Genomic DNA, 16,962 nt, shown 5'->3' with positions numbered 1-16,962 from the left:
TTAATAGAGCATCACTGTCTAAAGTCTCTCTGAAGTTTTGTCAAAACATCCAAGTAAGCCCCCGGGGGGAGATAACATACTCAACCACTGCGACTCTCCCGCCTGCAATGCTTACAAAGCGCTCCTCCGCCCGCCATTTGGAAAGTCAGGTCACTCCTCCATCTTGCTGCTGATGTACAGGCAGAAACTGATCAAAGAGGCAGCCATAGTTAAAACCATCCACTGTTGGTCTGATCAATCAGTGCCAATTCTACAGGGCTGCTTTGGTGACATCAACTGGAATGTCTTTCATGATGAGGATGTCTCTGAGTTCATGGATGGGGTCATGCGCTTCATCCGGAAGCGCATCGAGGACATTGTCCCCCAGAAATCGGTCAGGGCCTATCCAAACCAGAAACCTGGATCAACAGTTCCGTGCGAACAGCACTTATCACTCAACACCGAGCTTACATTGCCAGTAATCAGCAGGAGCTCAGGAAATTCAGCCACGATCTGCACAAAGTCATTAAGGCAGCAAAATGACAATACAGGGACAAGATCCAGACACAACTCTCCACTAACAACACAGGCAGCTTATGGCAAGATCAGCACACCACCACAGACTTCAAAGATAAACAGCTGCTGAAGTGACCTGCACCGTGGTCAACTCTGAGGCTGAAGTACGCAGGTGCTTCTAACAAGTGGACAGTCGCAAGGCTGCGGGACTGGTTGGCGTCCCAGGGTGAGTGCTCAGGATGTGTGCAGCACAACTGACAGGTGTGTTTACAGACATTTTTAATCTCTCCCACTCCCAGTGTAGAGGGCTCGCCTCCTTCAAAACATCCACCATTGTTCCTGTACCTAAAAAGACCAAGATAACATGTCTGAACGACTGGCGTCCTGTTACACACACCTCAATAATAAGCAAATGTTTTGAGAGGCTGGTCAAGACTACACCTGCAGCTTGCTATCACCCACATCGGACCCCCTACAATTCGCCTACCGGCACAACTGATTGACAACTGACGCAATATCCACAGCTCTAAACACCGTCCTTACACATCTGGAGAAGAATTATGCTTACGTGAGAATGCTGTTCTTGGACCACAGTTGAGCATTCAACACCATAATTCCCTGCAGGCACGGCAAGAAACTCAGAGACCTCGGCTTTCATCCTACCGTGTGCAGCTGGATCCTGGACTTCCTGTTAGATCGCCGGCAGGGGGTAAGAGTGGATTCCCTCACCTCTGCCCCTCTGACCCTCAAAACAACCTCTCCCTCAATGTCGGAAAAACAAAGCTGGTTGTGGACTACAGGAGGAATGGAGACAGGCTAACTCCTATTCATATCAACAGATCTGGGGTTGAGAGGATGAACAGTTTCAAGTTCCTCAGCATCCACATCACCAAGGATCTCATTTGGTCTGTACATACCGACTGTGTGGTGAAAAAAAAGCACAACAGTGTCTTTTTCAGCTCAGACAGCTGAGGAAGTTTGGTATGGGCCACCAAATCCTAAGAACTTTATACAGGGGCACAATTGAGAGCATCCTGACTGACTGCATCACTGCCTGGTATGGGAACTGGACTTCCCTCAATCGCAGGACTCTGCAGGGAGTGATGCGGACAGCCCAGTGCATCTGTAGATGTGAACTTCCCACTATTCAGGACATTTACAAAGACAGGTGTGTAAAAAGGGCCCAAAAGGTCATTGGTGGCCTGAGTCACACCAACCACAAACTGTTCCAGCTGCTACCATCTGGGAAACGGTACCGCAGCATAAAAGCCAGGACCAACAGGCTCCGGGACAGCTTCTTCCACCAGGCCATCAGACTGATTATTTCATGCTGATACAATTGAATCTAAGCAATATTGACTGTTCTGTTGTACATAATATTTATTACAAATTACTATAAATTGCACATTGCACATTTAGATGGAGACGTAATGTATAAAGAATTTTCCTCCTCTTAGCACCATCTTAAAATTAGGCAGGTGTTCTGCCTAATACATATACTAAGTCTCCCTATTGCAGTAGAGATGATCCAAAGGGAAACCAGTAAAGACCCCACACTGTCTCAGGTCTACATGGCTACCCAAAATGGGTGGAATCTGCAGCAGAAATTCCAGTTCCTTTATTTTTACCAGCTCTGGGATGAAATTGCCTTTCATAATCGTGGCCTTATGTGGGATTGAGAGTTGCTGAACCATCTAAGCTTAGAGCTAACTACCGGCTGGCGTGCAGCATGTTTTACTTTGGAAGGAGAGAGACAGATGTTCAAATTTTAAAATGCAGCATAGTTCCTCAGTTTATCTTTTGATTAGTTGCTGGATGTACAAAACATAATAATGTCTGCTCGAAATTACAAATGGCAAGTGAAAGAATTTTTCAGCAGATAATCACCAATTTGAGCTCACATTCTCATAAAGGTTCACCACCCCTGTCTTACAATGAGCAGATTACAAGAACTCAAGTGTCTCTTCAGCTGTTTGCCTCCAATAGAGTGGAACATCTTAACTACTTGTCTTAACCACTGGAGCAGAAGCAGAGAAGTGAGTATATGGACCTGACAGAAACAACACACTGCAATTCATTGGAGTTGTTATATTCTACGTAATTTAAGTAATGATCAGCTTCTAGTGATCTTGCAACTGAGATGCATGGTTACACACTTAACAGACAAAGTGAAAATGGAATATGTTATATAATAAATCTAAACCCTATTTTAGAACCATAGAACATTACAGCACAGAAACAGGCCCTTTTGCCCTTCTTGGCTGTGCCAAACTATTTTTCTGCCTAGTCCCACTGACCTGCACCTGGACCATATCCCTCCATGCCCCTCTCATTTTGTTATATCAAAAACAAAGATAACATTTTGTTATTATCTAGAATAGCCTGTGGATCTTACTTACAGTATTTGCAAATCATTGATCCATTTTGTATTTGTCCTACAGTGTACATCTAATTTGCTGAAGTTAGCATTGTTCTGTTAAGATATCATTTTCATTTACAAAAACTTACAAAGGGCACCAAGATAGCACAGCGGTTAGCATGACGCTATCTCAGCTCGGGATATCGAAGTTCAAAGTTCATTCCATGCGTGCCCTGTTACGAGTCTGTACGCCCTCCCCGTGGGTTTTCTCCAGGTGCTACAGTTTCCTCCCAAAGTCCAAAGACGTACCGGTTAGTAGGTTGATTGTAAATTGTCCCATGATTAGGTTAGGCTTAAATTGGGGTTGTCCAGGAGTTGCTGGGTGGTGCGGCTCAAAGCGGTTGGAAGTGGCTATTCCATGCTGTATCCCTAAATAAATAAATAGATAGATAGATAAATAAATGAGCAAGGAGAAAAGGTAGCAGACTGTGCAAGTTCATGAAAAACTGATTAATCAATATTTATCAGTATTAATCAATCTTTCCATTGGAAACTACTAATCACAAGACCATAAGATATGGGAGCAGAATTAGGCCATTTGGCCCATAGAGTGTATTCCGCCATTTCATCGTGGCTGATTCAGTCTCCAGCCTTCTCCCCGTATCCCTTCATGCCCTTTCCTATCAAGAATCTATCAATCTCTCTGTTAAATATAAAGACCTGGCCTCCACAGCTGCTTGAATTCCACAGATTCACCACTCTCTGGCTGAAGAAATTCCTACTCTTCTCCATTCTAAAAGGATGTCCCTCTATTCTGAGGCTGTGTCCTCTGGTCTTAGACTCTCCCATCATAGGAAACATCCTCTCCACATCCACCCCATCAAGGCCTTTCAGTATTCGATAGGTTTTAATGAGATCACCCTTCATTCTTCTGAATTCTAATGAATACAGACCCAGAGCCATCAAACACTCTTCATATGACAAGCTATTCAATCCTGGAAACATTTTTATGAATTTCCTTTGAACCCTCTCCAGTTTCAGCACACCCTTTCTAAGATCAGGGGCTCAAACCTGCTCACAATACTCCAAGTGAAGCATCACCAAGTCTCAACATTACATCCTTTCTTTTATATTTTAGTCCTCTTGAAATGGATGCTAACGTTGCATTTTCCTTCCTCACAACTGACTCAACCTACAGATTAATCTTTAGGGAATCCTGCACAAGGACTAACAAATCCTCAGTTTTTTGTGGTTTCTCTCCATTTATTAAATAATCAGCTCTTTCATTTCTTCAACCAAAGTGCATGACCATACACTACCCATCTGTCATTTCTTTGCCCATTCTCCTAATATCTGCCTAAGGCCTTCTGTAGCCTCTCTACGTCCTCAAAATTACTTACTCCACCTATCTTTGAATCATTTGTAAACCTTTCAACAAAGCCATCAATTCCATCATCCAAATCATTGACATATAACATAAAAGATATTGGGTCCTACACAGCCCCCTATGTAACACCACCAGTTGCTGGCAGCCACTCAGGAAAGGCTCCCTTTATTCCCACACTTTGCCTACTGCCAATCAGCCCCAGCTTTATCCATGCTAGAATCTGTCCGGCAATACCATGAGCTCATTGCTTGTTAAGCAGATTCATCTGTGGCACCTTGTCACAGGCCTTCTGAAAATCCAAATACGCAACATCAACCTACTTGTCTGTCCTGCTTGTTATTTCTTCAAAGAATTCATACAGATTTGTCAGGCAAGGTTTTCCCTTGAGGAAACCATGCTGACAATGGCCTATTTTATCATATGCCCCCCTGTTCCCTGAGATCTCATCCTAAATAATAAACTCCAACATCTTCCCAACCACTGTCAAACTAACTGGCCTATAATTCCTTTCTTCTACCTTTCTCCCTTCTTGAAGAGTGGAGTGACATTTGCAATTTTCTAGTCATCTGGAACCATTCCAGAATTTAATTATTCTTGAAAGATCATCACTAATGCCTCCACGATCTCTTCAACCACCTCTTTCAGAACCCTGGGATGTGCAGCATCTGATCAAGGTGAGTTACCTACCTTCACACTTTCATTTTCTCAAGAACCTCCTCTCTAGTTATGATAACTTCATGTCCCCTGACACCTGGAACTTCCACCATACTGCTAGTGTCTTCCACAGTGAAGATTAATGCAAAATACTTATTCAGTTCATCTGCCATTACTACCTCTCCAGCATTGTTTTCCAATGGTCCAATATCCACTCTCACCTCTCTTTAAACTTTATGTATCTGAAGAAACTTTTGGTATCCTTTTTAATATTATTGGCAAGTTTAATTTCGTATTCCATCTTTAACTTCTTAATGACTTCTTAAGTTGCCTTCTGTTGTTCTTTAAAAGTTCCCAATCCAATAATTCCCCACTAATTTTTGCTCTATTATATGCCCTCTCTGTGGCTTTGACTTCTCTTAGCCACAGTTGTGCCATCTTTCCTTTGGAATACTTCTTTCTTTTTGTATTGTATATATATATATATATATATATATATATATCGTGTGCCTTCTGAAATGCTTCCAGAAATTCTGAATTGCTGCTCTGCTGTCATCCCTGCCAGTGTTCTTTTTCCAATCAATTCTGACCAACTCCTCTCTCATGTCACCGGCTGGTGGCGTAGTGGATTCAACGCCGGACTTCAGAGCGAACGCTCCCGAGTTCGAATCCAGCCGGCTCCCTTGCACGCTTTCCATCCATACTGGGTTGAGTGTCGAGCTAGCAACTCGGCCTCATAAAAACAAGAAAGCCTGCTATAAAAATGCTGTCATGATGGCGTCCCCATGATTCTACTCAGAGTTAAGGGCTTTCTTCTTCTTCTTCTTCTTCTCCCTCTCTCTTGCCTCTGTAGTTCCCTTTGCTCCATTGCAATACTGTAATATAAGTCAACAATTGCCTGAGCTTGTTTCTAAAACTTACTTCCCCAATATATTTCTGATTTTACATTTACTATAAAGCAAACACTAATTTAAAATCCATAATATAAGTTAGGCCAAAGGGCCTGTTCCCTTGGAATATATATCATAGATTCATATAGTATGGGAACAGGCCCTTTGGTCCAACTTGTCAATGCCGGCTGTGTTGAGCAGTGACCTCCTCCCATCTGTCCATTTTTAGCCCATGGCCCCGGGAACCTCTCCTATCCATGTGCTTACGTAGATGACTTTCAAAAGTTGTTAATGTGCCAGTCTCAAGCACTGTTTCTTGAAGCTCATTCCAAATGTGCAACCCCCCATTGCACGAAGAAGCTGCCACTGATGTTAAGACCTCTGACCTTAAACATATGCTTTGTTTTTAGCACCCACTCCCTGGGGAAAAAAGGCTACATGTTTTCATCCTGCTTTTGTCCCTCATGGTCTTATACATGTCAATCAGGTCACCCCTCAATCTCCTATGTTCCAGGGAATAAAGTCCTAGTCTACACAGTCTCTCCTTGTAACTCAGGCCCCCAAGTCCAGACAGCATCTTGGTAAATCTCTTCTGCACTTTTCCCAGTTTAGTAACACCTTTTCTATAATAGAGTGACCAAGACTACACATAATGCATCAAGTGCAGCCTCAGTAGTCTCTGATAAAACTCCATCATAACTTCCCAACCCCTATACTCAGTATCCTGATTGCTGAAGGGCAGAATGCCAAGCATCTTTATCACCAGTGCATCTACCTGTGATGCTGCTTTCAGCAAACTGTTCACTCATGCTCCTAGGACCCTCTATTCCCTAATACTCTCCAAAACCCTACTGTATGCTGTATAAGTCCTACACTGGTTTGATATCCCAAAATGCAATACCTCACATTTATCTGGGCTTAAAGCCATTTGCCAGTCTTCATCCCACATCTCTAGCTGATCAAGATTCCCCCGAAATTTTTCATAACCTTCTATTTATCTACAACCCCACCTATTTTAGTATCATCCGCAAATGTACTAACCATGACTTACATGTTCGCATTCCAGCCTCATAAAAATGCACAGAAATCTAACCAATAATCTCAAAGAAATCTGAATCTTTACACTCATGAAGTCCATTGTATTTCATCCTCTGGTCTGGTCCACAATGCTGTGCCAACCCTTTAACCTACTCCAAGATAAATCTAACCCTTCCCTTCACATAGTCCTCCATTTTGCTTTCATCCATGTGCCTATCTTAGAGTCTCTTAAATATCCACTATGTATCTGCTGCTACCACAACCCCTGGCAGAATGTTCCACACATTTACTACTCTGTGTAAAGAAAGCTATCTCTAACATCCCCAATATACTTCCCTCCAATTGCCTTAAAAGTATGTCCTCTTGTATTAGGTATTGACTCCTTGGTGGCTGTCCACTCTATGTATGTCTTTTATCATCTTATACACCTCTATCAAGTCTCCTCATCCTCCTTTGCTCCAAAGAGAAAAGCCTTATCTTTCTCAACTTTTCCACCTAGATATGTGATCGAATCCAGGCAGTATCCCAGTAAATTTCCTCTGCACCCTCCCTGAAACTTTCTACATCCTTGCTGTTATGAAGTGCTCAGAACTAAACACTGATCATCTCTATCACTCCATCTTAAGAGCCATGGACCAGTGCTTTAGGTGAGCACTCTCCCTTAACTGCTCAGGGAATTGTGATGTTAACAATATAAAACGTTAATCGGTATGGTGCTCTTTCAGTAATTGAGTTCAACAGGATAAACCTAATTTACATCTTGTAAAAGTAATTAAAGCAAACAGCTGTGCCACATCTGCTTATACCTCATTAAGTATTAGTAAAAAACATTGTGTAATATTTTGATCGAAATGACAATCTGCATATCTCAAAATAAATATTCCGGTTCCAGTGGGTGCGTCCAGATGGTGTAAGGACGGTATTTCTGACAACACATTAATTCTCTAAGCACATCCATGTAGGCAGTCTGAACAACAACTTCACAGTCATCGAACAGCCCATCAGCAAATTGTGTGTGGAGAACAATAATGGGAAGCAGGAATTATCTGATGAATCAAAATGGTCTGGTTTCTAAACCTGTAGAACAGCCAGCTTTATTGTAAGATAAAGTAGTTTAAAAGATTGTTTTCTTCACTACCTTTAAACAGTTTAAATAGTCTGGGGATTTGTCATTGAATCTGCATTCATGATATTGTTTAACTTGCAGTGTAGTCCTAAAATTATTGACTTTTTGACAGACTAATTTATCATCTACTGTTAAAAGAAAAGAAAATAGCAGGAAGATTCAACAGGGCAAAAGGAATGGGTGTTTCAGTCAATAATCATCCCTTCATCAACAATTGCTCATCATTAGGCATTGCTGAAGTTCCCAAAAATTGGACGGTGGCTAATGTTGTTCTGTGTTGGCGTGTGGCCAAGTGGTTAAGGCTTTGGTCTAGTGATCTGAAGGTCGCTAGTTCGAGCCTCAGCTGAGGCAGCATGTTGTGTCCTTGAGCAAGACACTTAACCACACATTGCTCTGCGATGGCACCGGTGCCAAGCTGTAGTCGGTCCTAGTGCCCTTCCCTTGGACAACATTGGTGGCGTAGAGAAGGGAGACTTGCAGCTTGGGCAACTGCCGGTCTTCCATACAACCCTGCCCAGGCCTGTGCCCAGGAAACTTTCCAAGGCTTCTGCACTCTACTTGATCTTTCATTGATCCTGTTATAGTTACTATTTTATAGATTTGCTGACTGTGGCCACAGGAAAATGAATGTCATTTGGAGAATGGATGACAGTATGTGGTGGCATACAGCCTATGTACTCTGATAACAATATTCACTTTGAACTTTGTCCAAGAAGCAAGGTGAGGACAAGCCAGGAAAATACCAGCTGGTTAGCTTGACCTCAGTGTTGGGGAAGTTATGAGAAGAAATTCTGAGGGACATGTTCTGCCAGCATTTGGCTAGATAGAGTCTGACTAGGAGGAGTCAGCATGGTTTTGTGTGTGGAAAGTTGTGCTTGATGAAACTTTTAGAGTTTTAAACCATTGAGTCTGCTCCACCAGTCCACCATGGCTAATTTATTGTACCTCTCAGCCCCATTCTCCTGCCTTTTCCCTATAACTTTTGATGCTTATCAACCTCTACTTTAAGTGTATCCAATGACTTGGCCTCCACACCCATTTATGCAATGAATTCCTCACTTTCTCCACCCTTGGCAAATGAAATTCCTCCTCATCTCTGTTCTAAAGGCTCATCCCTCTATTCTGAGGCTGTTCCATCTTGTCCTAGACTCCTCCACTACTGGAAACTTCCTCTCCACATCCACCCTACCTAGGCCTTTCAATGTTTGATAGATTTCAATGAGGTCCCCATTCATTCTTCTAAACTCCAGAGAGTACAGGCCCAGGGCCACACTCCTCATACACATGTTAAGCCTTTTATTCTGGAAATCATTCTCTAGACCCTCTCCAGTGCCAGCATATCTTTATTCTACACCTTTATTCCTTCTACCAAAGTGCATGACCATAGACTTCCCTACACTATATGCCATCTGCTACTTATTTGTCCATTCCTACAATACATCTAAATCCCTGCCTCCTCAACACTTCCTGCTCCTTCACCTAGTTTTGTATAATTTGCAAAACTTAGCCACAAAGCCATCAATTCTGATTCCAAATCATTGATATATACATAACGTGAAAAGACACAGTTCCAATATTGACCCCTGGGAAGCAACACTAGTCATCGGCAGCCAATCAGAAAAGGCTCTCTTTATTTGTACTATTTGCTTCCTGCGAGTCATCCAATCTTCTATCCATGCTAGTATCTTTCCTGTAATACCATGGGCTCTTTTCTTATTTAGCTGCCTTATGTGTGTCACCTTGTCGAAGGCCTTCTGAATATCCAGGAAAACAACTTCCACGTGCTCTCTTTTGTCTATCCTATCTGGTATTTGAAGAGGCGATCAAAAAGGTAGACGAGGTTAGGACAAAGGATGTTTTCTATTTGGATTTAGCAAGACCTTTCACAAGGTCCTGAATGGTAGTCTGATCTGGAAGGTTGGGTTCCATGGAATTCAGAGAAAGCTAGTTTCCCTGAAATTGGCCTAGAGGTAGGGACACAGATGGTGGTGGCTGAAAGTTGTTGCTCATTTGGAGGCCAGTGGCTAGTAATGCACCACAGAGGTTGGTGTAAGAACCCTTGTCATCCATTACTTATATAAGTGATCTGGGATGCAAATACATGAGGTTAGATCAGTAAGTTTGCATATGACACGAAATTATGAGGACTTATAATAATGAAGAAGGTTATCATAGGTTACAGAGGGATCTTGATCAGTTAGGGAAGTGGGCCAGGGGTTGCAAATGGATTTCAATACAGTGTGATACAGTTTAGAAAGTCAAACCAGTGTATAACTTAAACTATGAATGGTATAAGTAACAGAATGGAGTGAATACTATAAATAGTGTAAGGGAGTGCAATGGAACAGAGGGATTTAGGAATACAAGTGCATCATTCATTGAAAATGGTATAGCAGGTAGACAAGATGGGAAAAAGCTGGTAGTTAGGCTGATTTAGCGTGCCAGCCTCCATCATTAAGGACACTGAGTACAGGAGATGGCTCATTATGTTGCAGTTGTGTAAGTCATTGGTGAGGCCACACTTGGAGTATTGCACATAGCTTTGGTTACCCTATAACAGGAAAGACATGGTTAAACTGTAAACGGTGCAGAACAGATCTATGAGAATGTTGCTAGGACTAGAAGTCACGGTGTGTGCTGATAGACGACTGAACCCAGGTGTGGAGGAACGACGGGCTCCCATGTACAAACAGAAACGAATGCTTATCCATCGGAATTCTAGCAGAGTGACTCAACCGAGCAACATCATGAGAAGACTCACTTTCGAAACCAATGGACCCCGTGATAAGCGCTAATTGGGAGTCCACTTTAAATAATCACAGTACGTGGAAAACCTGTGCCACTGAAAATAAGCTTGATAAGATTAAACAGAAAGCACAAAGGCTTATCAACTCTAGATAATACAACAATTAACACTTACAGGTGCACAGGCCCACAGGGCTCATGACACTTGAGGACCTGAGTTATAAGAAGAGATTGTCCAGGCTAGCTCTTTATTCCCTGGAACGTAGGAGAATAAGGGTGAGCTTATAAAAATGTTTAAAATTATGAGTGGCATAGATAAATTGGATTATATAACAGTATTTCCCCCAAGGTAGGGAAGTCCAAAACTAGATTAGAGTGAGGGGGAAAGATTTAAAAAGGGACCTGAGGGGTAACTTTCTCACACGGAGCGTGGTGAGTACATAGAATGAGCTGCCAGAGGAATTAGTTGAGACAGATACAATAGTATCATCTCAGAAGAAATCGGAGGGCCAAAGCTTAGAGGGATATGGGTCAAATGAGAAATTGGGGCTAACTTTGTGATAGCCACGGTTCAACATCGATTTGTTGGGTCAAGGGGCCTGTATCCATATTCCAATGCTCTATGACTCTGTGATTCTATCAACTTTATGTCATTGTTTCAAGTTATGCAAGTCTAACTACATTCATCACCTATAGTGGTCATGTACTAATCAGAAAAATATCCAAATTTTGGGGGATATTTTATTGTGAAAGTTTTCCTTGACTTTCTTTATTTTTCTTTATCTTTAGAGTACAGAGGAGATTACAAGAATGTTGCCCGGATTGGAGGGCGTACCTTATGAGAAAAGGTTGAGTGAACTTGGCCTTTTCTCCTTGGAGTGACGGAGGATGAGAGGTGACCTGATAGATGTGTATAAGATGATGAGGGGCATTGATCGTGTGGCTAGTCAGAGGCTTTTTCCCAGGTCCGAAATGGCTAACACAGAGGGGCATAGTTTTAAGGTGCTTGGAAATAGGTACCGAGGGGACATCAGGGGTAAGTTTTTTACACAGGGGAACGTGGGTGCGTGGAATGCACTGCCGGCAACGGTGGTGGAAGTGGATACAATAGAGTCTTTTAAGAGACGCTTAGATAGATAAATAGAGCTCAGAAAAATAGAGTGCTATGTGGTAGGGTAATTCTAGGCAATTTTTAGAGTAGGTTATGTGGTTGGCACAACATTGTGGGCCGAAGAGCCTGTAATGTACTGTAGATTCTATGTAGATAAAGTAATAAAGATTCTATGTTCTATGTTCTTCCTGGTTTGATTGAATAAGCATGGTGATAAAAAAATTCAGAGATATTCCTTTTAATCTGCAGGAGCTGTAGTCATTGCCTTTGTGGTATGCTGGCTTCCATATCACGTGCGTCGTCTGATGTTCTGTTATGTGCCCAAACATCAGTGGACAGAGTAAGTACCAAATGACTAGAGTTCTAATTTGATGGCAATATTAATGCTGAATTTTTTAAGGAAAATATGAGGCCAACATTTCTTTTCTATCTTTGAGTATTCTAACATGATTTATGCAGAATATTAATGGGTTTCTGGATTAATGCAAATTGCTTGTGGATTCAGGTTACGCTCCAGAGACCTGCAGTGATGAAGACGAGCCAACTTGTCACGTGCGGTCTTTTGAATAGACCAAAAGCCTTACTGGACACAATAAATCCCAGAGAGCTCTCCTAAGCAGAACAGAGAGCCATTCCTTCCAGACCAATATTTATCAATCAGTATTAACAAACATGTCTAAATATATAAGTACTTAATTGCAGCTTGTTCATTTTCACTTACTATTTGTGGGAACTTACCATCTACAAAATGGTTGCCTCATGTTTTCACATTACAATAGTCGTGCATCCTAATATATCAAAACTGAATTAAGATTCTCAAACCCAAATCTAGATTGAATGAATTTTCCCTACATGAACTCAACTAGCAAAATGAAAGGATGCTATGTGACAGAGCAGCATGTCAAAAAATCAGCACAGGTCAGTGAGTGAGTGAGGTCTCCATCGGTCAGGGTCGACCACAGATGTTGCACCCTAGCTCAATAGATATGAAAACCCGCTCGGTAGAATATGGAGAGCAAGCTTTTGCCATGTTGCAAGTTCCCCCTCTCCCCACATCTGATGAACCCAAGGGAGCAGCAGAGACTGATGCAGTTTGGCACCAGCGGTGTCACAGGAGCTGCCAGTCAGGGATGAACTCAACATAGGACTGTTTTAGGAACTCCAGCTCTGACCTTTCCCTCGGGGGTTTACTCCCATAGTCTTCCCCATGAGTGGGTATAGCCACAAGGCAGCAAAGGTTTGAGTTCAGCATTTTCCCTCTTGTAGTTGAACTGCCAACCACAGCTGATGAGCCTCGTCTGCCCGAAGCAAACGGTTTTAATGTGCTAGTAACCTGTCTTTACCCCTTCTTCTGTCAGCAAAGGTGGTTCCATTGGGCCTAGTAGCTAAGCCACAGGTGAAGGCCAGTAGCTGGATTTGATTGATTGAGGCTATTTGAGCCACAATCTATTGGGAGCATTTAATAGGTAGTGGGAGCTTGTCCCCATTACCACCGCCAGCTATAACAACCTGAAGGAACTCAGCACAGATTCAAGGATCCAAATAACCGATTTGTAGGGAATTCAATGAAACTGGAATTCTAAAAAATTCACTAACGCAAACAGTTATTGCACTGTTTTATTCTGGTTGCCATTAGTGATATTGGATCGCAAAAATGGGAAATTGTTCAATGCCTACGATGTGCCTTTTAGAGCAGCTTGTGCTCGTGCCTACTAGGGGAAAGGCTATATTAGATTGTGTGTTCTGCAATAACCCAGATAGTATTAGTCAGCTTATCATAAAGGAATCATAATATGATTGAATTCAGACCTCAGTTTGAGAGGGAGAAGCATAAGTCACACGTATCAGTATCACAATGGAGAAAAAAGGAATTACAGAGGCATGAGAGAGGAGCTTGCCCAGGTGGTTTGGAGGGGGATACTGGTGGGGATGACGGCAGAGCAGAGCGGCTGAAGTTTCTGGGAATAGTTCACAAGGCGCAGTATGTCCCACAGAGGAAGAAGTTCTCAAATAGAAGGGCCGGGCAACAGTGGCTGACAAGGAAAGTTAAGGACTGCATAAAAACCAAGGCAAGGGCATATAAGGTAACGAAAGTGAGTGGGAAGCCTTTAAAATCCATCAAAACGCAACTAAAAAAGCTATAAGAAGGGAATGATGAAATATGAGGGCAAACTAGCCGATAAGATAAAGCAGGATACTAAATTTTTTTTTCAATAAAAGGAAGATGAAAGTTGATATTGGACTACTGAAAAATGATGCTGGTGAGGTAGTAATGGGGGTCAAAGAAATGGCAGATGAACTAAATAAGTACTTTGCTTCTGCCTTTACTGTGGAAGACATTAGCAGTGTGCCAGAGGTCCATGAGCATCAGGGAGCAGGAGTGACTGCCATTGCTATCAGAAAGAAAAAGTGCCAGGCAAAATAAAAAGTCTTAAGGTGGATAAGTCACCTGGACCAGACAAACTACATCCCAGAATCCTGAGAGTTTGCTGAAGAGATAACAGATGCATTGGTCATTATCTTTCAAGAATGGTTCCAGAGGACTGGAAGATTGCAAATGTCACTCCACTCTAGGAAGGGAGGAAGACAAAAGAGAGGAAATTATAGGCCAGTTAGCCTAACCTCAGTGGTTGGGAAAATGTTGGAGTCTATAATTACGGATGAGGTTTCGTGATACTTGGAGACTAATGATAAAATAAGTCAAAGTCAGCATGGTTTCTGTGAAGAGAAATCTGGCCTGAAAAATTAGTTAGAATCCTTTGAGGAAGTAACAAGCAGAGTGAATAAAAGACAAGTTGTGAATGTCATTTACTAAGATTTTCAGAAGGCATTTGATAAGGTGCCTCACATGAGGCTGCTTAACAAGATAAAATCCTATGGTGTTACAGGAAATGTCCTGGCATGGATAGAGAAATGACTGAAAGTCAGGAGGTAGCAAGTGGGAATAAAGGGGACCTTTTCTGGTTGGCTGCTGGTGATTAGTGGTGTTCCTCAGGGATCAGTATTGGGACTGCTACTTTTCACATTGATGATTTAGATAATGGAATTTATGGCTTTGTAACAAAGTTTGCAGATGATATGAAGGTAGGTGGAGGGGTAGGTGGTGCTGAGGAAGCAATGTGATTTCAGCAGGACTTAGACAAATTGGAAGAATGGGCAAAAAAGTGGCAAATGGAATACAGTGTTGGGAGATGTACGATAATGCATTTTGGTAAAAGGAACAATATTGCGGACTATTATCTAGATGGGGAGAAGGTTCAAACATCAGAGGCACAGAGGGACTTAGGAGTCCTTGTGCAAGGCTCCAAGAAGGTTAATTCACAGATTGAATCTGTGGTAAGGCAAATGCAATGTTGGCATTTATTTCAAGGGGAATAGAATATAACAACAAGGAGGTAATGCTGAAGCTTTATAAGACACCAGTCAAGCCACACTTGGAGTATTGTCAATGGGTTTGTGTCCCTTATTTCAGAAAGGATGTATTGTCATTGGAGAAAGTCCAGAGAAGGTTGACGAGGATGATTCCGGGAATGAAGGGACACATGAGGAGTGTTTGGCAGCTTTAGGCCTGTATTCATGGAAACTTAGAAGAATGTGAGGAATCACATTGAATCAAGGACTTGAAAAGGTGGATGTGGAGAGGATGTTTCCTCTGGTGGGAGTATCCAGAACTAGAGGGCACAGCCTCAAAACTGAGGGGTGACATTTTAGAACATGAGTAAGGAGGAATTTTTTTTAGCCGAAGAGTGGTGAACCTATGGAATGCTCTGCCACAGACTGAGGTGCAGTCCGAGTCCATGGGTATATTTAAAGCAGAAGTTGATAGATTCCTGATTGGTTGGAGCATCAGGGGATATGGTGAGAGGCAGGTTCATGGGGTTGAATGGAAGCTGGGATCAGCCATGTTGAAATGATGAAGAGGACTTGATGAGCTGAATGGCCTAAGTCTGCTCCAACGTCTTATGGTCTTACGTGATACCTTTTCTCTATACTGGATGATTGTGGAGGCTAGAACACCACAGGTATTTGCAGAGGAGGTAGATAAATATTTGAAAGGTCAATGGAAGGCCTAGAGAGAATTTTTCCAAAAGTGGAGAGTCTAGAACCTTGAGCGCAACCTCAAAATAGAAGGAGGAGGAATTTCATTAGCCAGAGAGTAGTGAATCTGTGGAATTCATTGCCACAGATGGCTGTTGAGGCTCATGCATTGGGTATACTTAAAGCAGAGATTGATAGGTTCTTGATTAGTAGGGGTGTCAAAGGTTTTGGGGAGGAGGTAAGAGAACGAGGTTGAGAGGGAAAATTTATCAGTCATGATCAAAGGGTGGAGCATTCTCAATAGGTCTTCAGGTCTAATTGAGGTCTGCGGGGAATTGGCACAGAAGAGAAGTTGAGTTCTCAGGTAGGTCAGCTGTGATATATAGTGAATGACAGACTTGAGTTGTCAGGTGGCCCACTCATGCTCCTATTTTCTTGAGTTCTTCTATTCTTGTCCATGAATAGCCTTCAGAAATGAAAAAAAATGCAAGGATATAACTCTGAAATAAAAGCATGAAATACCAGAAACATTCGGCATGTCAAGCAGCATCTATGAAAAAAGAAGCAAGAGTTAATGTTTCAGATCTAGGAACCTTCCTCAAAACTGGGAGAGAGAGAGAAAATAGGTCTTCAATAAGAGAGAGAGAATATCTGTGATAAGGTGAGACCAAGTAGGTCAACGTGGCATTTGAAATCTCATTATGCTTATTTGTCTCTATCACATGTTGCCTATAGTGGGATTGTGGGACACGTTCAGTGGCCCAGGCTATAGTAATAGGAAGATGGAGAAAGCCAAAATTACAGGTAGATGACTGACAGAAATAACAAGTTCCGATACTAATAACATCATGAGGTCTCATCAGATCACTTAGGTGGATATGAACCATCCCATGACATTATTTATTTGAAGTGCAGGAAAGTTAATCCTGCTATTCTCCCTAAAATTGATTATTCTATCAACATTTGAAAGGCTGACAATTTGGCAATTACCACCTTGGCTGCCGTTGAAAGCTGCTGACACATGACTGGTTACAGCTTTATCCCAAATTACATTAACCAGTCTTGATAGATTGTAATGTGATTTTGGAACATCTAAAATGTGTATGGAAAGTTCCAGAT

The 16,962-nt window shown here is 42.1% G+C and overlaps 1 protein-coding gene across 2 annotated transcripts in view; it reads left to right on the top strand.

The window, feature by feature from the left end:
* The window catches only part of LOC140736129 (neurotensin receptor type 1-like), a 65,398-nt gene that overhangs the window by 38,868 nt on the left and 9,568 nt on the right, over positions 1-16,962 (top strand). For both annotated transcript variants that reach the window (XM_073061924.1, XM_073061923.1), the window contains exon 3: positions 12,055-12,145. In XM_073061924.1, the coding sequence (XP_072918025.1) occupies positions 12,055-12,145 (91 nt within the window). The remainder of the gene's footprint in view (positions 1-12,054; positions 12,146-16,962) is intronic.

Source organism: Hemitrygon akajei, chromosome 11, assembly GCF_048418815.1.
Source record: "Hemitrygon akajei chromosome 11, sHemAka1.3, whole genome shotgun sequence".
Classification (NCBI taxonomy): domain Eukaryota; kingdom Metazoa; phylum Chordata; class Chondrichthyes; order Myliobatiformes; family Dasyatidae; genus Hemitrygon; species Hemitrygon akajei.
The sequence above is the reverse complement of the archived record's forward strand: the minus strand, read 5'-3'. Positions and strand labels throughout refer to the sequence as shown.